General features: G+C 37.3%; 1 protein-coding gene across 2 annotated transcripts in view; it reads right to left on the bottom strand.

Moving 5' to 3' along the window:
• Positions 1-1686: 1686 nt before the first annotated feature.
• The window catches only part of HYCC1 (hyccin PI4KA lipid kinase complex subunit 1), a gene marked incomplete at both ends in the record, with an annotated part of 59983 nt that continues 35587 nt past the window's right edge, over positions 1687-26082 (bottom strand). Inside the window, 3 exons of one of the 2 annotated variants that reach the window (XM_080701540.1) lie at positions 1687-2261; positions 19681-19840; positions 20360-20447. In XM_080701540.1, coding sequence (XP_080557666.1) covers positions 1687-2261; positions 19681-19840; positions 20360-20447 — 823 coding nt within the window. Of the gene's footprint in view, positions 2262-3036; positions 3306-19680; positions 19841-20359; positions 20448-26082 lie in introns of those variants that run through there. The other variant, XM_080701541.1, reaches the window with a different exon arrangement.

Genomic DNA, 26082 nt, shown 5'->3' with positions numbered 1-26082 from the left:
TTAAATTAATATAATATCAACTTTCACTGTCTGCTTGCCAAACAGTTCTTGACTACTTTATGCAAGTAGATCTTAGTCTGGTCTATTTCTGGAACAAAAATGATCAAATTCATTATATTAAAAACCACATTGTATTTAGGTCTAATGAATGAAAACTAGTCCATGACTTTTGAAGAATTGGTTTTAAACTGGAAAGGAAAGAAGTAATAGTCAAAACTGTATTTAGAGTATAAATGTTTCAGCACTGTTGAATACATGTAAGTTTTTCAAATATCTGAGCTATACATAAGCAGGTGCAAGAGAAAAATCAGCATGTTTTCTTTATGACCATAGTTAGGAAAGAAAACCACCAGACTAAAAGTGAAAGAGCTCAACCTCCTCCTTGGCAACTCACTCTCATTCCCAGCCTTGCTTTCTCTCTCTCACTCCAAAGAGTAGTTACATACACTTGCTTTACAGAGAAACTCAACTATAGCTGAAATGACCACCACTAGCAAACACCAAATGCTTAGGCCCATCTAGAGGTAATGCAGTCCTTTATACAAACATGTTTGTTTAGCTTTTGCTTTATTACCTTTCTTATTTTTATTTTTTGATTGGGGTAACTGAATTGACCATTCTTTCTATATCATAGCAAGAACATTTAAAATAGGCCTGTTCACAAACAAACACATTTCACTTTTTTCATGCCTTAAATTTAAAAGCACAAATATAAACAAATCTAAATTAACATAAATAACCTTTGACCATATTTCACTAACTTTATTTTCTTTTATAACATTTAATAGATGAAAAATTTGTATAATTTCCTTCATTTGCAGACAAACAATTCAATAGTATACATTTGGTATTGGTATCTTGAAAGCTGTGTTGCAAGATATTTTAAATGATTTCCAGGAAGTCTTCAGTGATGTGTACTCCAAAGATATCCAACTAACTATGATTTCGAAAGTCCAGCAGTAAGGTCAATCAGCTTCATAGCCTACATTATGCCTTCCAGATCAAACACATTGAAACAACCAGCGATCTGATTTTTGACATACAAGTCTTCCAAAGATATCAACAGAAATGCCCCTACGAATCACACAGGTGTGAGTTGTCAGGCATTTTCTAATGCTCTGAACAAACTGTTCTGATCTGAACAATGTGGTTATACACATTTCCATCAGGGACTACTCATACTCATGTCTTTAGTTTTCTCACATGCCTGTTTCCAGCACGGCTCACTGAAGGGCCAGCTGTGAAATTCTTGGACCTGCCTCTCTGTCCCGTCCTCTTTCATCCCCTATGTGGAGATGCCTTTGACTATGAAGGGCAAATGCACAGCTACCAAAACAGGAGGCATTAAAACAAACTTACAACATGATCTGGAACCAACTTAATCAGACAACCTACCAACATTTACAGTCTCACTGACAGTCTTCTGCAGTGACAAAGAAGAAAGAAGAAAACAAGGACTCAAACCAAGGGGGCATTGTTGGGAAACATCTACTAAGAAATAACAAAACCCTTTATCAACATACTGCAACCTAGACATTATTCCCTTCATAAAGTCAAGGGAGCTTTCAGGATTTAAGACACAGAGCTCCCCTCAGGAAGAGGAATGAAAGACCCAGGGCACTTTCATAAAGAAGCAAAGTCATATTTCCAGATTCACTGGTGACTGGAGAAAAATGTGTTAACAGATTAATCTGTGGAGAGGGTAATGCTGATACTAGGAGGCCTCTGTGGACCAGCTTGATATTTCATTGGAAGGTCAGTCCTTTCTGAAACATAAGCGAGCTTTTCCTCTTGTAGACTACAAGCAGAAAACCTATTGGCATCTGTCCCAGTCCCACAACCAACTGCAGAGGTTGGGTTATGCGGGACTGTGACCCCACTGACTTGCTCAAACGATTTACTAAATACAGTCGCCGCAGTCTTAGCCAAACCGTGGCTAGTAGGCTTAGGCAGGGACTGGCTGGTGGTCAGGGTAAGTCTCTTCAAAGAGAGAAGCTCAAGGTTCTCACTCTGGGCTCTCTGGGTTTGTTTTCGAGCAAAGTGATCTTTGCAAGATTCCCCTGTAGTTTCTTTCTCTTTTCCTCCAGTTTTGCTTCCTCCTGACCGTCTCTGGTTTTTTCCTACACTTGTCTTGTTACTACAATTGTGACTACTGTTTGATAAACCCGACTGGCTGGTACTAGACGCAGCCCTGGAATAAAATCCCTCGTCAACTTCAGATATCTCCATCAGTTCTTCTTGACCTGTTAATTCTGTATTTCCTAAACAAAGAAATGACAAAGATTAATCAACATTAAGTATCTTAAGTGATTCTTTTTAAAAGATTAATACCAAATCAATTGCTTTTATTTCAATCATTTATACTTTAGCATAATTTCACAAAGCAACAGATTACAGAGTAAAATCAAAGGATAAATTAAAACATTTATTTTATAAAACATCAAAATATAGTTCAGTGTAATTAAATGACAGTAATTTAGAGTGTATTAAACAAAAAGCATGCCATGAACTACACCCGACTGTTTTAGAAAGAGTGCTCCTAGTATGCATGCAAAAGATCAGAAACAATTAGAAAAATTACCACACACTAAAACTAGGGGTAAACTCTCCCCAATAGCAAAACAGTGTAAAGTAAAAGTTCTTGCTAAAGATCTTTAAAAAAAAAAACTATTAGAACATTTTAAAGTGCTTTTACAGAAGGCTGCATTCTCTACTCCAGATCATTTTACTAAATTAAAAAATCTAGACTATAAAATGACAAGCTCAAAACTTATTAAATTCTATATACATTATCTTTTACATCAAAGATAATGAAATACAAAAACAAAAAAGCTAATTTTAGACACCACAACTCAGAGACAACATAGGTATGACCATTCCAGAGAGAATTAGGAGTCATTGAGAAATTGTGATGCGTAATTCATGCACTTTGATTAGAGAACATGCAACATTTCTGTGACTGTGCAACTGCTGCTGAACATGCATCTGTGGCCCTTTGCCTTGAGATACCTTGGGGTGCAGCTATAAAGTGCTCTGCTAAAACTGCACTCTGCCAGGTGAGTTTATTCCATCCTCCATCATTTTTCTTACAGATTTTTGCCTCCTGATCTCTGGCAAGCCTTTGCTCTCAGTTCTAGGATCTGTGGCTGTTTCCTGCACACCCTGCATATGCTGAGCATCAATTTCTCCTAGTGCTCTGCCTTTTTCCCCATTCCCGGTTCTCTCTCCGGACACATTTGTGACACTAATCTCAGGAATGACAAGGATGCCCAATTCAGTTGTATCATTATTGTTGTCAGGTTGCTCTAGAATTGAAGATGATAAGACAAAATAATGACTGAAAACAAAACAAAACAAAAATGCAAAACAAGAAAAACAAAAGACTCAAAACAAAGATTGGACAACTGAATGTTATGAATTAAGCCAAATATTTACATCGTAGAAGTGTGATAATTTACGACACTCTGACAGCACTGGAGACAACAGGGTCATGTTCCTTAATTTTAAACGATAAAGAAAAACTTCACAGAGCATCAATTCGTGTTTTACATTTTTTCACACACATTTCACCTAGAAGATGAAACAATTTTTTTTATAAATCAAGATAGAATTTCTATTGTGTTTAAGATATTAAAACCAGCTGAACTTAATGTCAAGCCGTAGGCAAATTTCAAGAATATAGAGATAAAACTCTAGCTCTTGCTGACATAAGGAATGAAGCCACTTAGAAATCTCCTTTGTACACTTAAAATTCTCTATTTTATTAAATTACATTGAGACTGACTTAATAAGCCACGGTATCTGAAGAAATGCTTATTCACTCATGACACCATGGTTAGCAATGCCAACAAGATAGTTTCTGTTTCACATACCCAGCATCTTACATCACAGTAAATACTAACTTAATGTAATAGAATTAAGCAACTCCAAGCTACACCCCCAGCCCTATTTTTTATTCTTTATGTGAATACAGGGTCTCACTAAGTTGCAAACAGCCTCACTAAGTAGCTGAGGCTATCTGCGAACCTGCAATCCTCCTGCCTCAGCCTCCCAAGTACTGAGATTACAAGCGTGTACCACCAGCCCAAGTGGTACTGATTCCATAAATTTTGAATAGCTTGATACAGTTTATTACTAAACTGGAGAAAAAATAAAAATGGATTTGAAAAAACAAATTGGCTGTCAGTCCTTTATTCTAAAAACATTCATTGTAACTGAGATACAGGAACCAAGCCCCCAACTAATAATGCAACTAATAATACTTCAGTTAATGCCTAAAGATATGATTTTACTCTGTTTTTCAAATCACAAAGGCATGGTTTGATTTAAAGCTGTCAAGTATCTAGTAAATGGGATAAATAATAAAAACATATCTAGATTGGGCAGGAGTGAAACTTAAAAATTTAAAACAACACAAGACTATGTATTCTTTAAAAAATGTAGACCACAAATCTGCTTGAGGGATATTACCTGCTATTTCCAAACATTTTTAGTGGCAGATTGTGAAACTCTCACTAGTAGTGCTAAAGGCTGAGCAACAGTACCAGGTAATAAAGGATGGGGGACAGAGTCATATATCCCTGTCACTGCCCAATTTTAAAAACTACTGATGCCCAGCTGACACCTGTGGAGATTCTATTCAACATTAGTGTGCACAGCCTGGGAATTAGGAGCTTTAAGAGATCCCTGGTAACTATTATGCAGCAGAGTTTGGTAACTGATGCTCCATTCTGATTCTTTCAAACTATAAAAACTTAGCTGGGAGTGGTGGCACACAATTGTAATCCCAGTACTTGGGAGTCTGAGACAGGAGGATTGCAGGTTCCAGGACAGCCTCAGCTACTTAGTGAGGCCTTATGCAACTTAGTGAGATGCTGTTTCCAAATAAAGGATAAAAAATAGGGCTGGGGATGTAGCTTGGAGGTAGAATGCTCCTGACTTCCATCCCCAGTACCGCAATAAATAAATAAATAAATAAATAAATAATTCAGAAAACTTAAAACATAGTTGATTTGGTTGCCCTGAACCCTCCACACCTAGCAGCAGCACACACTTCAAGAGGTCTTTCCCTCTAAGCCCATGCTACCCTAAGTTGGTGAGCCAATAATGCTGGTGAAATTTACTGCTTCATGCATTTGGGGTTGGGAGGGGTACTGAGGACTGAACCCAAGGGTATTCTATATTTAAGTTATACCCCCAGCCCTATTTTTTTTTTCTGAAACAAAGTCTCAGTAAGTTGTGGAAGGTCTTGCTAAGTTTCTGAGGTTGGCCTCTCGTCTCAGCTTCCCAAGAACTGGATTACAGGTGCGCATCACCATCACACCCAGCTGCCTCACTCACTTTTGACTAAAGTTTCTCTAAATGAAACTTGTAGTTCCTAGCTAGGACAAGGAATGTCAGTGGGGCAGTAGCACACTGCTGCTGAGTGCTCTCTAGTAAAGGTTTAATGAGACTAAAAGTCCCCAACAAGTCTATTTCCTGACTGCTAACAGCTGTCTTCAGAGTGAGGGCACATACATTCTTGCTGAGTTACATGCCAGAGGCCACTGTAATGAGGAGTAAAATCACATGGGCTGATGGGTGACAGCTAACACCTGTCTGTATACATTGTAGGAGCCTTTCACAGGAGCCACATTAAGAGGACATTCAGTCCAAAAGAAAATCATAAATGTTGGAAATTATCCAGACATAAAAATCAATAAATATTAAAATATAACAAAATTAAAGGTACATAGGAAGCCTAATACAATAGAGTACTGAATGACACTAAATAGCATTTTTAAAGAGCACTGACATATTATTCCCTTATATTCTCCAAATGGTATTTTAGTGAGCCTCTGAGGCCATTTTATTTCCATTTACAGAAAAGGAAACTGAAGTTCAGAAAGAACCACACAGCTGTTCAGTGGGGAAGCTAAACAGTAAAATCTTTGGACTTGAAGTGTCTATTCTAATGTACTAGGAGTTCTAACTGCTCAGTTCATTGGAGTTACTTGAGTTAAATATTGTTTGAGATCTCCCAATTAGGTTTAATTAGTTTATTTTTATGTGTGTGGTACTGGGGGGTAGAACCCAGGGGCTTTCTACCTCTGGGCTAGCCCCAGTCCTATTTTATAATTTATTTTGGAAACAGGGTCTCACTAAGTTGCTGAGAGCCTCACTAAGCAGCTGAGGCTGGCTTTGAACTTGTGCGATCCTCCTGTCTCAGCCTCCCAAGTGCTGGGATTACAAGCGTGCACCACCATGCCCAGCTCCAAATAGATTTAATATATTTGCTTAGATACCTGGTCATTTCACAGAAGCAAATAATGTGGTTTGGCTGAACACAAAGCCAAAGCAAATAAGTTTTGGAAAAAGAACCAAGAAAATCATATCTCCAAGTTAGGCTGCTCTTTATTTTTATAGTTCAGTTTCTCTTTTCCTTCCTTCCTTCCTTCCTTCCTTCCTTCCTTCCTTCCTTCCTTCCTTCTCTTCTTCTCTCTCTCTCTCTCTCTCTCTCTCTCTCTCTCTCTCTCTCTCTCTCTCTCTTTCTTTCTTTCTTTCTTTCTTTCTTTTCTTTCTTTCTTTCGGTGGAACCCAGGGGCATTCTACCTCCGTGCTACACTCCCAGCCCTATTTTTTATTCTTTATTTTGAAACAGAGTCCCACTGAGTTGCAAAGGGCCTCACTAAGGAGCTGAGGCTGTTCACGAACTGCGTTCCTCCTGTTTCAGTCTCCCAAATGCTGGGACACAAGTGTGCGCCACCATGCCTGGCTGGTTCTATTTTTTTTAAACACCATTGAATGGTAGAAATTTGCAAGAAAAACAATAAAACCAGGTGAATAAGGCATTACTAGGCAATTAAATTGCTAACCACATTTATTAGGATAATGGCAAAAATCTTTATAAAATCATGAAATAACTGGTATGTAGAAAAATGAGATCAGGTATTTTTCAAAAAGAACAAATATTTGACTAATTAATTGATATATGCTATCCCTCAAAAATTGTGACAGGTTTTTTAAAGCTGCATGTTATATTTCTAAAAATAAAAGAATCTAATTCTATTCAGAGCAAAAAAGGACAGAAACACATTCTCAGGAAAATTACAGACTAAGATAAAATATTATTTAACCCAAACATTAACCCATTTGTGGCATGATCTTGCTTCTTAGTATCTCTTTGATTTATTCCTCTATATACCTCTGTGATCCAGTCTCCTCTACTTGCTTCCTGTGGGCTCCTGGCTGTGCTCCAGGCCTGGAATTCTGTCCCCCAGGGAGACAAAGGGCTGGCGTCCTTCTGTCCTTCCTTCCTTCCTTCTTCCCTCCTTCAGGTCTTTTCTGAGAAGTTTTCTCAGTGGAGCTTTCATGGTTAACCCATCAAAAGTTTCAAAAGTCTCTGCATTTCAAATGCCCTTTTCCCTGTTTTGTTTTTTCTGAGCACTTAATCACTCTCTACCTTACTATTATTTTACTTGGCTACTAGGTGTAAGTTCCATCTGGTTACTTACTAGGTGTAAGTTTTCATCTGGTTACTGCTGCACACCTAATACCCAAAAAAGTAGCTTGTAGATAGTAGGCACCCAATAAATATTTGGTGAGTATTTAATGAATACATGAGTCTCCTGTTATGAGATTAAATAATTATTGGAGTAAATAAAGGTGAAAAACATGCAGAAGACATGAGAAAGGTAAGCTAGGATCATGTCATTTTCTTCCCTCTTTTATCCAGTTAAGTGATACACAGCTTATACTATTAAGAATTTGTAAATGGCAAAGAAAAATAAAGGCTCATTGTTTTGCCAAAGTGAACTAGCCATCTCTAAACACAGGTTTAGTAAAATGCTTAGTGACATCAAAAAGGCTTTAAAAAATGTGTAGTTTAAAAATGTATCCAAAAAATACATACATAGCTAAAAACATATGTACATATAAAGAGAGATAATTAATCCTCTTTAAAAAATTATTATATAGATTATTATATATGGTATTTTAAAAGACTATAAGTGCATAAAAATATGTTTTTCTCAAATTTAAAAATCTATATGAAAATAGTCATTATTAATTTATATCTATAAAAAGACAAAACTTATACTTGACTTTTAATAATTTGAAAAGCTCAAAAAAGATCCAAAGAGAAATTTCTCAGAAAATATTTTATTCATCTCTGGGCATGGTGGTACATGCCAATAATCCTGGTACTTGGGAGGCTGAGATAGGATGATCCCAGGTTTGCAGCCAGCTTTAGTAATTTAGCAATGCTCTCTGCAACTTAGTGAGACCCTGTTCTAAAATGAAAAAATGAAGTAGTGCTGGGGGTAGAGCTCAGAGGCAGAATGCCCCTGGGTTCATCCCTCAGTACTACAAAAAACAAACAAAAATATTTTATTTATATAGCCTTTATGTGTGTAAATAGGTAAACCTTTCTCCATATGTGGAGATGAAGAAACTTAAAGAATACTTTTTAGTAGACATTTTGAAACTGGTTCTCAATGGTACTATTGATTTCTCCCCCAATTTTTCTTCTGGCTTTGGGGGAAAAAAGAGAAGCAGTTGGGCCTGGTGGCACAGTGTTTGGGAGGCTGAGACAGGAGGATCAGAGGTTCAAGGTCATCCTCAGAAACTTAGGGAGGCCCTCAATGGAGTGAGATTCTGTTTCATAAATAAATAGAGCTACAGGTGAAGATCAGAGGTAGAATGCCTTTGGGCTCAATTCCAATTACCACAAAAAAACAACAAAAAAACCCAAAAATACTACATTGAGCTTCCATTTAATTCCAGTTAGAATGATTGATATCAAGAATACAAATAGTAATAAATGCTGCCAATGATGTGGGGAAATAAGAACTCTTACACATTGTTGGGGGGGTGCAAACTACTGCAGCTACTATCAGTGTAGAGGTTTTTCAGAGACTGGGAATGGAACCACTACTTTTTTTTTTTTTTTTTTTTTTTTTTGCAGTACTGGGGATAGAACCCAGGGGCATTTTACCTCCAAGCTACACCTCCAGCCCTATTTTTAATTCTTTATTTTGAAACAAGGTCTCACTAAGTTGCGGAGGGCCTCACTAAGTAGCTGAGGCTAGCTGTGAACCTCCGATCCTCCTGTCTCAGCCTCCCGAATGCTGGGATTACAAGCTAATATAAATATTTTAAATGGTATAAGATATCTGAACAAATTCATACTCTTTAATACAGTCATTTTATGATTGATTTATTTATCCAATGGAAGAAAAACATCAACTACATTAATTAGGCTTCCTTTGCAATATTATTTTTAATAGCAAAAAATTAGAAACAAATTACTTAATATATTAGGGTCATGGTTAAGTAAATGACTATCAACTCAATGTGATATTCATGTAGCCATTAAAATAACTGGACTTCCTAGGAGAACTGGGGAAAATATTTGACAATATTAAGCTAAAGCAAAATATTTTTAAAAACTTAAAGAGAGTACAATTATGAGTAATATAAATATATATGGAAAAAATAAATTAAAACTCTAAGTCTTGGAATGATAAGTAATTATCTTCTTACCCAGTTTACTATCATGTCGTTATACTGTATTCTGATAGAACAAGAAAAGAAGGAATACATTGCTCACCTTATGTTTTAAATTTTTTATTGTCCATTCACTCAGCCATGCATTCAACTATAATTTACTGAGCATCCATAAAGTGTCAGGCATTGCTTTGGGTGCTGCAGATACAGTGACCAACATGGACTTTGCCCTTGATGCAATATAAGAACTAAGTAAACAGAATTCAAACAGCAGAAAATGCAATGTGGAAAATACAAATAATGGAGAGAATTAAGTAGGGTGGTAGAGAAGAAAGGATACTTCAGATGGATGGACTAGGAAAACCACTTTGTGGACAGAAGGAATATTTGAGCTGAGATTTTAATTATGAAAAAGTGCTGGCTACACAATAATATGGAGGAGAGCTCAAACTTGCGTGTTTTCATAATTCATATGTCAGCTCAGATATTTCAAATACCTAAGGCAGGCCCATAAAGTAGAAATGACTTAGAATGTTAAGGGGATATATGAAAATAAACCTAGTGAACCGGGGTGAAAGTGGTCTTGATGTGGGGTCAAAGCAGGTCAACATGCCACAGCATGTAGGCTGCATTTCATCCTGATTACAATGGGCAGACATCGACAAGTACACAGATATGCTCTTTGCACATTTTAAATCAATAGAAGTCACATTGTGTAACACAAAATACTGAACATAAAGTGTATCCCAAGTTAGAAAAGGTAGCACTCGACCCCAGCCAGTAACTTGCAAAGCTGATCAGAGGAAATCAAAGCTGCCACAGAAGCACAGCATAAAGACCAGGAAGTCGGTGTACTGCGTTCTGAGTAAGGACAAGATGCAGCCATCTGGGTCTCGCCCTCTAGGTAAGGCTTTAAAGAGTGCTCTGGGGCACACAGAACAACAGTCTGGATCAGAAGAAATTATTTAAAAGTTTTCTAAAGTAAAGAACAGTCAAGTCATTTGTTTTTGTTATATATGTAGTAAAAAAAAAAAAAGAATTTTCCTTATTAAGGTAGAGTCAGACATCCTCAGTAATTTATTTTGTCATCTGTATTAAGTCTTAAATTAAAAAAAAAAACATCAGGAATTTTCAGCATGTGTATGCTCCTAATGAGGTGAATGAATTCCTTATGATTATTAGAGAACCTGTGTCCAGAGAAACACAGATGAAGAATGCCCAATACCCCACGATCTGTAAAAGTTTATTTGTTCCTTAGTATAGTTTGCAGAAAATGCTCACAAAGAAGTACAGGGGGTGCTCAATAATAAGTAATAATTTATTTAACTACAAGAAGTATGGAAGGTTTCCTTAGTAAAAATGTAGAAAATGGTAACTTATATTTTTGCCACTAAATCTGAACTATCTTGCTTCTCTATGTGAAAATTTGTTTTGCTTGATTATATCTGGAAATAAGATTTTTTCATTTTCTTCAAAAACTGGGTAAGTCAGGATTCTGTATATATAGTCTTTCCTGTCTTTACCTCTTTGGCTAAAAAGCTCTTTTGCTTAAGACATCTAATATTGCCTAATATTTTATTTTGCTGTCTATGAATAAAAAGTTATATATCAAGATATCAAAACTGCCAGTTAAAATTCATGCAATTCTAGGTCAGAAGGAAATGCTTATTTTTGGTCCAAATGTTTTATCAACTATTTTGGGAAAGAAAAATTTATTCCACAAATAGCACCTCAGAATCTGAAAGAAATGGAGTTTCTCAAAATGATACTAAAATTTTTTATTTTTATAAAGCTGCCAGATAATTTTTATTTTTTAAAATTTCTTACTAGGTATGGTTGCACGCGCTTGTAATCCTAGTACTTGGGAGGCTGAGACAGGAGGATTACAGGTTCAAGGATAGCCTCAGCAAGTAGTAAGACTTTCACCAACATAGGGAGACCCTGCTTCAAAATAAATAAATGAGTAAAATAAAATAGGGCTGGGGGTGTAGCTTGTAGGTAAAATGTCCCTGGGTTCAATCCCTAGTACAAAAAAGTCCTGAGCCGGGCGTGGTGGTGCACACTTATAATCCCAGCATTTCGGAGGCTAAGACAGGAGGACTGCGGTTCGAGGACAGCCTTAGCTCCTACTTAGTGAGGCCCTTTGCAACTCAGTGAAACCCTGTTTCAAAAAATAAAGAATAAAAAATAGGGCTGGGGTGGGGTGGAGCTCGGAGGTAGAATGCACCTGGGTTCTATCCCCAGTACCACACACACACAAATAATCTGAATAAATATAAACAACTCCTAAAATAAAAATTAATTTATTATTATAAATTGATAATTGGAGATGCTGAAGTAATCCTTGTATCTAATTCTTAGAGTTTGCTACTTTTGAGTTTAAAATTACTATTTCCTTTTTTTCAAAACGCTTCTATAACTCTTTGCAACTTTATTTCCTCTCAACTTAAGACTTTTCTCATAATCATACATTTTGATAAAGGCCGGACGTGGTGGCGCACACTTGTGATCCCAGCATTCGGGAGGCTGAGGCCTCAGCTACTTAGTGAGGCCCTCCACAACTTAGGGAGACCCTGTTTCAAAATAAAGAATAAAAACAGGGCAGGGGGTGTGGCTCATAGGTCAAATGCCCCTGCGTTCCATCCCCAGACCTCCACACACCAAAAATAAATAAAATAAAATTTGATCCACAATAAATATTCTATCTCAAGATTCTTTCTGTATTCTACTTTCTGCGTTATCAAAAGAATATTAAATGTTTTGAAATATTAATAAATTATTATTTTTTAAATAGACTGAAATATGCTTATAATATTTTACATCTGTTCAATAGTAAGAAAGTAATTTACTGCTCCATCAATATGTTATCCGTATGATAGAATTTTTGTGTGTGTGGTACTGGGGATTGAACCCATTGGCATTCTACCTTTGAGCTATACACCCAACCTGATAAATTCTATTTCTTATTTGGAAGCAGGGTCTCCCTAGGTTGGTGAGAGTCTCACTACTTGCTGAGGCTGTCCTCGAACCCGCAATCTGTCTCAGCCTCTCAAGTACTAGGATTACAGGCATGTGCCAGCACACCTGGCTCTATGATAGAAATTTATAAACATTTTCTAAATCAATGACCATTTTAAATAATTTTCAAACATAAATCTTTATTGTTCCTTTTTTCCCCTTTATCTAATTAGTACTAAATCACTGGCTGACCAAATATCACAAAGATCACCTTTTTTTTTTTTTTAATAGTATAATCACTACTCTTAAAACTTTGTTATAGTCATTAAGCTTTAAATACCATAATATTCATTAAATAGAAAACAATTTTATAAACAAAAATGTAATAAAACTATTGTAGTCATAAAAATGTACTTTTTTGGATTTAACAAATATAAAACAAATTTGGTTTGAGTTTTCACTTCAATACTCCATAGAATTATATATCCTAAAATTCTCAGGGTAATTATATCATTAAGTTAGAAGACTTTTCAAAATGTAGTTCTTATTTTCAATTCTTTTTCACTACTTAAAATTTTGTTCTCTTGGATCTCCTGAGTCAAAATAATTAGATGAAATATTATTAAAATAAATCACTTAATATATGTTGGGAATCAAAAGTAGGGAAAATTTAAATTCAAAGTATCTAGTTGGGTTTTGTTGTGTGTGTATGTGGTACTAGGGATGGAACCCAGGAACATTCTACCTCTGTACTACACCCACCAGCTCTATTTTTATTCTTTATTTTGAAACTCACTAAGTTGTGGAGGACCACACAAGTTGCTGAGGCTGGCCTTGAACCTGAGATCCTCCTGTCTCAGACTCACAAGTACTTGGATACAAGCATGTGCCACCATATCCAGCAAACTGTCTAGTTTATAAATATTTATTTTTACTTTTGATACATGTTGTGAACATTTGTAACTGTATAAATAAAAACCCAAGCTAATTTTATTTTTATTTTTACATTAACTTGAGATTAAATTAGACAAAAGGTATTAATACAGCATTTTTAAAATGCTGACTGCAATAGTGAAATAAGTATCAAGATAATAAAGCTAAAGTACTATACTTCAGGGCTACAAAAATTACAACACAAATCCTTAAATTGTTACTACTACATAACATGTGTGTACTTTTTAACTAAAATGAAATAAGCTGATTTCAAATTGAGAAAATTTGAATTTTAAGTTTTATGAAAGAACTAATAAATCTCAGGACTACTTGAATAGCAAGGTAGCCAATAAAAACTTACCAAGGATAAAGTTATCATGTAGCTAATAAAACAAATTAAATATTTCTTAATACTGAGCCTTTTATGTGGTGCTTTACAATATACCAAATATTTTCCGCTTACTTACTTGTCTCCTGATATCACAAGCACACAAGTGGGAAGAATGGCAGGCAGTGATAAAGCACTGCCATTTCACTGGATGAGCCTTTTCACTGGATATCAGTTGGCAAAAATTATAAGCACTCATTATTTGCAACCTTAACTCAATTAGGGGACTTTTATAGAAAGCAGGAGTGTTATTTCAGTAGCTATTTTAAAAGAAAGAAAAGTAATTGCTTATGTGTTCCTAGACTTTTTTTTTTTTTTTTTTTAAGTGGAAGAAGAATGAGTCATAATGGTGGTGGTAGTTGGGGGAACAGACAAAAATCAACAAATTCTCTCTGGAAAAAAAGCAGTAATTGGAAGCACAAAGAAATAAGCTCATACTGTGCATGTCCTAGAATCATAGTGTTCTGGAGAGCTATTTAAGGGTTCAAGAAAGGGGCTCTCACAGCTGGGAGAAGATAGGAAAGACGGCTTTAGAAGCAGCATTTAAGAATGACTGCAAGCCGGGAGTGGTGGTGCACACTTGTACTCCCAGCATTCGGTAGACGGGAGGCGGAGACTGGAGGATGGAGGTTCATGGACAGCCTCAGCTACTTAGCAAGGCCCTTGGCAACTCAGGGAGACTCTGTTTCAAAAATAAAAAGACTGCCAGGTGTGGTGGCGCATGCTTGTAATCCCAGCATTAGGGAGGCTGAGATCAGAAAATTGTAGTTCGGGGAAAGCCTCAGCTACTTAGTGAGGCCCTTTGCAACTCGGTGAGACCCTGTCTCAAAATAAAGAATAGAAGATAGGACTGGGCGTGTAGCTCGGAGGTAGAATGCCCCTAGGTTCCATCCCTAATACAGCAATAAATAAACAAATTAATTAATTAATAAACTAAAAAAATAGGGGTGGGGTGTAGCTTGGAGGTACAATAATGCCCCTGGAATCCATCACCTGCTACTTAAAAAAAAAAGAATGACTGCAGAATTCAAGTCTAATGATAAAGACTTATCTCCTATTAGCTGTTATGTAGTATATTACTTCATCAAAATTTAGCTTTTTTGGAGGGGGTACTGAGAATTGAACTCAGGGGGGTATTCTATCTCCAATATATACCCCAAACCCTTTTTAAACTTTTATTTTGAAGAGAGGTCTCCTACATCCCCTAGGCCAGCCTTAAATCTGCGATCTTTCTGTCTCAGCCTCCCAAACACTGGGATTATGGGCATGTGCCACCACCATGCCTTGCAATTTTAGCTTACTGAAATTTTCCTTTGGACTCTTGTTCTATCCATAATATTCTATTCGTTCTCTTACTCTATTTACTGCTTTTAAAAATATATATACATATACATATATATAATATAATAAATATAATTTCACACACACATATATATTTATAAGCTATGGACAATCTTAACCTTAAGAAAGGAATGGCAGATCCAGGAAGCTTTGGATAATTCTGAAATATATTCTATAATAGCTAAAAAAAAAAGTTAAGGTGTCCCAAATTCATTTAAAAAAAAAAAACACCAGTGTTTTAGCTGTAAGAATAATTAAAAGATTCTTCTGTTACTAATAAGAGAAAAGAATAAATGTGATTAATTGCTGCTGTTTAATGTATCTGCTTGCTATGTAATAATTTTCAGTGACTCAGATATGCCAACACAACAGTATGTTTATGTTATGGTTTTGAGAGAAAATGGCTTAATTATATATATTCCTTAATGATAAAGGGAGACAGAAAAAAAAGAAAGTGAAAAAAGAAAGTTCAGTTTGGCTGCTTCACTGAGAGAACCTCACTTACCTGTCCCTCCTTTGCCCAAATAGAGATGGGAAGAGGAGAAAAAGAAGACAATAAAGTAAACACAAATAAGTATAATAAAAAAGAGAAGAGACTCAACAGAAAACAGAATTGCTTTCACCTTTCCCGGAACTAGAAAAAAAAAAGTCTAAGAAAGAGGTGGAGGTGGGGGAGAATTCCTTAACAGTTCAGGTTTCTTGCCCCACCTCCTTCCTCAGCCTGCATTACCATGGGCTTGGGGCTGCAGAGTCCTTGTTCCTTCTGTATGACACAGGCAGGGGTTGGGGAAGAAACCTCTATTCTTGTGAGGTTTGCTGGGGGAGGGGATGGTGGGGATATGAGTGGACAGGGGAAACACATTTAGGATATCATTAACTATAAGAACTCTAAGTATATTTCCACGTGGTCATAAACTAAATTTATCCTCTAAGGTTATGCTTCAGAAATATTATGAGATAAAAAGGGCCTTGTGAGTCACCCTTTAATCTGTAACTCCTTTAAACATGATTTCTACAAGATGGTATTAATTAAATTTTATTGTAATTTAGATATAAATATAATAAATACAATTTCACATATAACTATAATTAATTTTAAAAATCTGTTTATAATTTGAGAAATGTCTATATATTTAAGAACTATCAGCCAGGTGTAGTGGTGCACGCTTGTAATCCCAGCATTTGGGAGGCTGAGACAGGAGTATCACAGTTCACAGCCATTCTCAGCTACTACTTAGTGAAGCCCCTTGCAACTCAGTGAGACCCTGTTTCAAAATAAAGAATAAAAAAATAGGGCTGGGAGTGTATCTCAGAGGTAGAATGCCTCTGGGTTCCAATCCCAGTGCCGCAAAACAAACAAACAAACAAACAAACAAAAAACTATCAATGCTAATCTCAATATGCACGGGGAAAGGGATGGAGTGGGGTGTGAGCTGGGAGAGGCTCAGCAAGTTCTGTGTGCATGTATGTCTCTACTGCTCTGGAATTCATCATGATGTATGATTACAATGCACCAAGAAAAAAAGAGCTATATCAAAGGTACTTATTTTCCCCACAAGAAGTCCACACTGGCCACAGAATCCAGAACAATAGAATATTCAAGTAGGAAATAGGACCATAAGGATAGAAAACAGAAGTTTTAATTCAGCAAAACATGGTAACTTAAGAGAAAAAATACTGCTCTAGGAAGGAGCTATGGTTTGAATGTGTCTCCCAAGGGTTCATGCGCTGGAAGGGTGGTCCAGTGTGATTATGTGAGAAGTGGTGGGACCTTCCAGAGGTGGGGCTTAATGGGACATATTTAGGTTATTGGGGTGTTGCCCTTGGAAGTAAGTGATGTGGAACCCTGGTTGATTCTTGAGAGTGGGTTGCTATAAAGCAAGGCCACCCATGGGCTGGCCCCTTCTGCACAAGATGTTTCCCTTTCCTCTTCCTTACCATGCTGTAGCCTGGGAAAGGGGGCCTTCATCAAAAGGCAACCTCTATTACTGTGACCTAACCACATTTCTTTATGAAGTGGGGGGCTTCAGGTATTTTGTTATAGAAACAGAAAACAGACTAATATAGACGGAAAGCCAAGACTACTCAAAAAAGGGAGAATGTAAGTCACCTGTAGAGACAAATATGATGAACCTTAGATCAGAAATATTTTACAGTCCACCAGATAAAGAGAATTCGCACTATGAAGGTTGCAAACAAAGCTAGCCTGTGGACTCTGTATCTGCCCATACACATAACTTGTGTTTTGATAGTTCATTCTCTTCTGTACCTTCATCTATAAATTTTTCGCTCTCATAAACAGGAGTGGCTCACATGTAGAGATGTAAGGGCTCATTAAATGTGGGGGAACAGGCAATAAGAAGGCTCTTTAATGAGGCTATAGCCTTAAGACAGAGTATAGCCCCGCAAGTGGCAGCCAAAATGGAACCAAGAAGATATGTAACAACCTAATAAATACACTGTATTTTCTCTTATTTTGATAATTTTTTCTACAAAATATTTCTGGAAAATAGCTTCCATTTAATTGCAGGGTATCTATATCCTTCTGTTAATGCATACTTGGACAAGTGTGTGTGCATATGCGCACATGCATGCAGATACGAGAGCTTTTTATATTTTCCAATTTTAATTGTAGGACCTACATTTCCCCCCCTATTCTCAATAGGTCCATCTAAACAGCAAGAAGATAAATTTAAAAGATTAAAATTCATTCTTACACTTCCTGTAGCAGTAGTTTGGAAGCAATTATGACCAGGTCCTTTATGACAATTATGACAATGTTCAGTATGATTTGGTATGTGGTATCTATGCCTATTTTCACACATAATGCCCAAACACAAAAGCTGATCTTTAAAACATACTCATATCTAGCCGGGCGTGGTGGCGCACGCTTGTAATCCCCGCGCTTGGGAGGCGGAGACAGGAGGATCGCGCAGGTTCGAAGCCAGCCGCGCGCGCTGGCTTAGGAGACCCTGTTTCTAAATAAAAATATAAAAATAGGTCTGGGAGTGTAGCCCGGAGGTAGAAGGGCTTCCAGGAACCAAAAAAATAAAAAATAAAAAAAAAACATACTCATATCTAAAACTGAAGTATGTTGAGCCTTAGTGTGTGTGTGTGTGTATATATATATATATATATATATATATATTTTTTTTTTTTCTCCCTTGGGATTAAACTCAGGGGCATTCTTTTTCTGAGTTACATTCCAGCCATTATACTACTACTACTACTACATTTAACAGGGTCTCACTAAGTTGCTGAGGGTCTTTCTAAATTGCTGAGCACCACTATGCCCAGCTATATGTTTTGTTTTATTTATTTATTTATTTATTTATTTATTTATTTATTTATTTATTTATTTATTTATTCATTTATTTATTGTGGTACTGGGGTTCCTGGAAGCCCTTCTACCTCTGGGCTACACTCCCAGACCTATTTTATACTTTTCTTTTATTTGGAAACAGGGTCTCCTAAGCCAGCGCGGCTGGCTTCAAACCTGCGTGATCCTCCTGTCTCTGCCTCCCAAGCGCGGGGATTACAAGCGTGCGCCACCACTTCCGGCCCAGCTATATGTTTTAAACAGTTGTATTATTTGCCTTGCTACTGGCAAACATCACCACCTCTTTTATACCTCCCTTATTGGGCTTTCAGGAATTGTCGCACTAACTTAAAAGAAATGAAAAAGGATCAAAATTATCATTGGTTAAACTGGATGATTTCACACACACAAACACACACACACAAAATATGATGCTAGGGGTTAATCTCGGAGCTACATTCCTAGCCTCTTCCCTATTTTATATTTAGAGATCATAGAAACACAGTACAAAAAGGAGCTACCATTTTCATTCCAGTCTCCAGGAAAAAGAAAACAGATTAGACTTTGTTTTACCCATAATACACGTTTGCTTGGGGGAAAAGTGCCCCTTTGCTTCCCATACAAAGGTCACTTTCTGAAGAGAAAGGAAGAAAATAGAGAATACTAAGAAAGCCACAATGAATGAAATTAGTTTCCAATAAAATTTTAAAATAATAAAATGAAGCAGATGAGACAAAATATTAACATAAAACATTCTTGAAACAAAATTAACTTTAAAAATAGAAATGCCTAGTTCTTTACCAGGAAGTCCAGACAAAATGTTTAAAGTTCCTATTAATTCTTTACTCCAATATACAAGTTTACCTGCTAAAGAGTTCATTGAGAAATAAGAAAAGAGTTCACTGAGAAATAAGAAAAATTCAGTAAAGGAACATCAATAAATAAGAATATAAACCCAAAAGGCATGAATAATTTTAAAATACATTTTTCTTACTCTCCTATTCTACTGAAATAAAACTTAGAAGCCAATACAATTTTAAAATAAATTTTCATTCATACATGTAGCCCAAGGGCTCCATTTTCCTTACCGTCTATCACTCCTAGATGGTAAGTCAGGTGTTAAGGTGACCCGGCAGCCCTTTATCCAGGAAACTCTAGCACTAGTTACTGATGTCCTAAGTCCTAGTGCCTTAAATATAGAGGAAATGTGAAAGAGCCACTGATGCTCTGATTTGAAGAATTGTACATTTCTTACCATGTCTTTTCCACCTATGTCCTCTTATTGACATGCTCGTTACTGCATTTCTTGATATTCTAGAAGATGTTGGTGTGATTTCAACTTGAATACACCTTGTACCTTCCTTACTAGATTTCATGGCACCACGAGGCAAAGAAGCTTTTATTGCATTAGCAACCTAAGAAGGAAAAATATGGCTTAAGATTGGCATTAACAGATTCATTATTTGTCCTTTAGATAAAAAAACACGAGTCTAACTATTAACAGGTTTATAAAAAGGTTACTCTCTCCAAGGTATTTCATAATATGATACATAAATCCTCCAGAATAAGGAATAAAGGGCTCAGAGGGAAGAACATGTATGTGTGTGTTGAAGTTAAAAACTCGAAAATATTAAATTAGGTTTCCCAATGATTATGCTAATTAGCATAAATGAATCTAAATGAATCTAAAGTATGTTAAGGAAAACATTCCTACTTGTAAACAGAGACTATCAAGTATGTCAGAAATTTATCAAATAAAATTTTCAAGTTTGAAATATACCTTTTCAAGTATATAAAATTTCATGTATATAAAAAGAACATGAATCACTGTCGTATTAATGACATCTGAATGTACTATAAATGAATACTTCCCAATTATTAGTTTTAAATTGAAAAATCATAAACTGAAAGTTTTAAATAAATGAAGCACCTACCAGTAATGGCTCTGGATATAATTCTAGTTGGGCTCTGTATATAATATCATCCAAAGCTTTTTGAGCTAGATCCCATTCTCCATTATATCTATAAAATTAAATGAAGAAAGTATTTTTAAATTAATTTTATATAATTGAACAAAATACAATAAGAAACTATTTGCTGAGGAAAGAAACACATCACATTAGCATGTTGCTTAACATTCAACTCCCCTTAAAAATGTATTTCTAAACCTCTGAGTTCCTTTCAATTATACCTGAAAGCCTATTCATAGAAAAGAAAGTTTTATAGATGTACATTTCTTCTCTAAAGAATATGACTTATATTTATAGACCAGAAATAAAAAAGCTTCAACAATTTCAAAGCACTTTACACTTTCAAAGCAAGTAATAGCATAATAAATTATATACCTTAGAATAATGTTCAGAATACTTTATGGTCAAATTACTCTGTAAATCCCATGGTTTTTAATGAAAATCTACTACCACTCAGTATCCTAAGTAGATATTTCTTCACATTGTAATGGTCATTTGGAAGTGTACATGGAGTTTACTGCAAATATGAGGAAGATATGAGGGGAAAGTATGTGAGTGTGCGTGTGCATGTGTGTGTGAGAGAGATACATAAGCATAATTTTCAAAGAGATGCCAAACTCTTCTTAATAACCAGCTAAATGACAAAACTAGACAGAGATATGAGGTCCTGGCAGCACAAGTGAGGTCCAAGAGCACGGAAGAGCATTACTTCCATTTAAAAACCAAAGACAGGTCCAGGTAATCTTCAGAATCATAACTTTTCATGAATCCATCAAAGAGCTGAGGTCACAGGCAACCAAGCAGCCTGGATCCTAAGAAGATATTGGCCCTAATGCAAGTGGGTATACATTCAGCTAATCTCTTTAATTCTTCTTCTTCTTTTTTTTTTTTTTTTTGTGGTACTGGGGTTCCTGGAAGCCCTTCTACCTCCGGGCTACACTCCCAGACCTATTTTTACATTTTTATTTGGAAACAGGGTCTCCTAAGCCAGCGCGGCTGGCTTCAAACCTGTGCGATTTTCCTGTCTCTGCCTCCCAAGCGCGGGAATTACAAGCGTGCGCCCGGCTAATCTCTTTAATTCTTAAAAGCCCAATAGCTACAATCTCATGGGCTAGCAGGTGGGTAGCGCTCTCTGAGAGCACATACAAGGTAATCTCAAACCCTTCCTGGGCTCTTCTCCACAAACCTCTTATAGACACTCATAAGAAAAACTGGACACAGGACAAGGTGGCACAGAGCTAAAGAAGCAGAGTGGCCACTCTCGTGGGAAAAGCAGGAAGATACAGCCTGACCCTTTTCTCAAGTGGAACAAAGTTTTAAAGCTTTTGGAAAAGAACAACAAGCCCTTTAATCCCCAGAGCATAGGTAATGACTAGCAGTGGTTCTGAGGGACAGAACAAGAAATTTTAAAGCCTCATTCTATGCTGAGAGTTCTAGAGGTCGCTTACCACTGGAGGAATAGGGTCACTGAGGAGCTTCCACCCCTGAGGTGCAGGCACAGAGGTCTGCCTAGAACCAGGGCTGATCAGGACAACAGGCAACACCACTTGCTGCCATTCCCACTCCCATCGACCCCATCACACAGCCCGAAGGCTACTGTACACCTAGAGCTCACAGCAGCACGCGGAGGGGTAGGCATATGGGAAAGCTAACAGCTGAGGATGGAGCAAGAGTACTGCGGAAAACCTTCCCCCACCCTAAATACCAGGTAGCACTAGAGAGATTTGAAGTGCTAGCCTGAAGGTAACCATAGCAACAACAAACCCAATCCCTGCTCACTCCTGCCTATAATAACTCCACTAGCAGCCTAGAAGAAAAAAAGTCATGCCCATTTTCAGGCATAAATAATATTTACCTCAGTCTTCATGACCTACCTCCAAACACAGTCACAAACAATAAAAATTTACAAGGCATACACAAAGAGAAAAAATAAACTTGCCAATAGATAAAGCAATAAAACCAAATACAGAGATGACCCAGATGTTGAAGTTATCAAGAAAAATTAACATGCTCACATAGCTGGGTGTGGTGGTGCATGCTTATAATTCCAGTGCTTGGAAGGCCGAGAGAGGAGGATCGCACAGGTTCTAAGCCACTTAGTGTGGCTCTCAGCAACTTAGTGAGACCCTGTTTCCAAATAAATTATAAAACAGGTCTGGGGTGTAGCCCGGAGGTAGAAAGCTCCTGGGTTCCACCCCCAATGCCACACACACACACACACACACACACACACACACACACACTCTCTCTCTCTCTCTCTCTCTCTCTCTCTCTCTCTCTCTCAAATAGATGGAGATATTGGCAGAGATAGGAACTATAAGGAGTCAAATGAAAAGGCTAGAAACAAAACACAGTTTCAAAGATGAAGAATGCCTTCTGTGGCTTCATGGTAGACTATGTCAAGTCTCATTCAAGAAAAGAATAAGTAAACCCAAAAATAGGTCAACAGCAATTACTCAAAACAAATCAGAAAGAAAGAAAAAAGAGAAAATAGATAAAAGCACCAAAGAACCGTGGGACAATATGAATGGTCTAACAGAGGTCGGAAAACTTTTTCTTAAAGGACCAAACAATAACTATTTTAGGCTTGTGGGTCAAGCAGCTCCCATCACAACTATCCAACTCTGCCACCCCCAAGCAATATGTAAACAAATAAACATGGCTGGTTTTAGTGGCAGTGTAAAAAATCAAGAGGCAGGCCAGATTTGGCCCATCAACCTTTAATTCTGCTTTCAGTCAAGAAACTTACAATCTGTATCAGAAAAAATTAAAGTCCCAAGTTAATATAATGTCCAAAAATAGTATAATATGTGTAATAATAGAATTACAAAATGAAAGTTAATAGTTCAAAGAAGTTGGGCATGGTGGTGCACACTTGTAGTACATGGGAGGCTGAGATGGGAGGATCACAGGTTTGTGCCCAGCCTCGGCTACTTACTTAGTGAGACCTGGGTGTTTTAAAATAAAGAATAAAAAATAAAGATGGAATTGTAACTCAAAGGTAGAATCCCTCTGGGTTCAATCCCCAGTACCACAAAATAACAAAGGATTAAAAAATAAGGCTGGGGGTTTAGCTCAGAGGTAGAATGCCCCTGGGTTCAATACCCAGTACCCTACACACACACACACACACACACACACTTCAAAGAAATATACTAGTACCTAAATAATTAGGTAAGACTAATCACTAATATTAGGACTTAATTGATGGTAAATTAATAAAGTATTTCAGCATTTCAAAAGGCTCTAAAATGCCTTTTTTTTTTTTTTTGGTACTAGAGATTAAACCAGGTGAATTCATTTTACTTCTGAGCTATACTCCCAAATCCCCAATCTCTTTTCTTTTATTTTTATTTTTGTTTTTACTAGAGGATGAATCCAGAGGCATTATACCTCCAAACTGCACCCACAAACACCCAGCCCTATTTTATTTTTATTTATTTATTTATTTTTTGCGGGTCTGGGGATGGAACCCAGGGGCATTCGACCTCCGAGCTACACCCCCTGCCCTATTTTTTATTCTTCTTTCCTTCCTTCCTTCCTTCCTTTCTTTCTTTCTTTCTTTCTCCCTTTCTTTCTTTCTTTCTTTTGGTGGTACTGGGGTTCCTGGAAGCCCTTCTACCTCCAGGCTACACTCCCAGACCTATTTTTACATTTTTATTTGGAAACATGGTCTCCTAAGCCAGCGTGCGCAGCTGGCTTCGAACCCGCGCAATCCTCCTGTCTCTGCCTCCCAAGCACAGGGATTACAAGCGTGTGCCACCACGCCCGGCTTTTATTCTTTATTTTGAAACCGGGTCTCACTGAGTTGCAGAGGGCCTCACTAAGTAGCTGAGGCTGTCCGTGAACCGCGTTCCTCCAGGTCTCAGCCTCCCGAATGTTGGGATTACAAGTGTGCGCCACCACGCCCAGCCCTATTTTATTTTTCATTCTGAAAAAGGGTCTCACTAAGTTGCTGACGGCCTTGCTAAATTAGTGACACTGGCTTCACACCTGACTCTAAATACTTTTAAAGAACCTTAGATTAGAGAGAACAAAAACTATTTAAAATTTACAGTAAAAAAGAGTACTGGAGAAAGGGATCATGAGTATATTTAAGTGTTATTCTTTTTTTTTTTTTTTTTTGGTGGTACTGGGGTTCTTGGAAGCCCTTCTATCTCTGGGCTACACTCCCAGACCTATTTTATATTTTTGAAACAGGGTCTCTTACGCCAGCGCGGCTGGCTTCAAACCTGCGCGATCCTCCTGTCTCCGCCTCCCAAGAGCGAGGATTACAAGCGTGCACCACCACGCCCGGCAAGTGTTATTCATTTTAATCCTATCTTTGAATTAAAGAGAAATTATGTGTTTGTAATCCTAGTGATTTGGGAGGCTGAGACAAAAGGATCTCAAGTTTGAGGCCAGCCTGAGCAACTTAGCAAACCTCATCTCAAAAGAGGAAAAAAAAAGGATAAAGTGTTTTATTTAATTTCAAATTCTTCAGAAGTTTAAAGGAGAATTATAATTAAGGACTTCCAGGAAAATGGTGACCAAGAAAAGCAGTGTTGATGAGTCCTGCTAATACTTGATCTCTACTGTCACAAAATCAGTGCTTTACATAGCCAGAAAACACTATCAGTAGAGAAATAAAAATTATAAATATAAGGGACAGAGAAAAAGAAAACTAGAAGAACAACGAGAGAGCAGAAAAGAAACTGGCCCGCTTTGCAGTGGCAGGCACTACACTGGCGCCATTTTGCCTCAAAGCACCAGGTTCCAGAGAGGAAAAGGTAAACAAGGAGCTGAAGTGAGCAGCTGCGGATGAGTTGGTTGAAACTCAGCACAAAGACCGTCCAAAACTTCCAGCGGCCAAGCTCATTATGCCCTCCAGGGATTTAGAGCGGAGCTCAAAACCAGAAAAGAAATACTCTAGCCTCACAGCTGAGGGTGTGGCGGCGGTGCCATATTGCCAGCAGTGGCAGTGAGTTCACCATGCCTGAAGAGCTCCAGACCAGCACACACCAAAAATGTAAGTGAAATTGCAGCCCCGAAAGGGGAAATCCCAGTGGTGCACCCCCAGGGACTGACACAGCGTTGATAAACTCCCTGGGTCTAAGATACTGCAGTTCAACCCACTGAATGAGTAGTGGTGGCAGAGATGCCACACCCCAGTTGCAGCTCCCCATGGGAAAATGCACAGCCTGGAGCTTCCAGAGTCACGCGCAGCCTTGACTAACTCCATGGATCTGAGATATTGTAATACAACCCAGTAAAGAAGTAGTGGCAGCTGACATTACACAAACCCCAGAGATCCAGAACATCATAAGTGAAGTCGTGGTGACCCAGAGAAGGCACAAACTTCAAACATCAAGGGAAGGAGGAAAAACATGGAGCAATGAGCACCCACAACCCCACAACATCAGAACCTGATAACACAGAAATGCAGAGATCTCTAGAATATCAAATCAGAAATGTAACTGTAGAAATAATACAGGACTTTCGAAAAGAATTTAGAGTCAGTCTGAAAAAAATAAAGGATGCAATCATTGAGGTAAAGGCATCAATTCAAACCATAAACACTTGATTAGACCACTTGGAGAATAGAATCTTGCTCCTAAAAGATGATCACTCCAAAAACAAATAAATAGTTTATAACTTAGTAAAAAACAATTCAACAGCAGGAATTGGACATTGAAGAAATATGGGCC

Source organism: Muscardinus avellanarius (assembly GCF_963383645.1).
Source record: "Muscardinus avellanarius genome assembly, chromosome: 9".
In the NCBI taxonomy this organism is placed as follows: Eukaryota; Metazoa; Chordata; class Mammalia; order Rodentia; family Gliridae; genus Muscardinus; species Muscardinus avellanarius.
The sequence above is the reverse complement of the archived record's forward strand: the minus strand, read 5'-3'. Positions and strand labels throughout refer to the sequence as shown.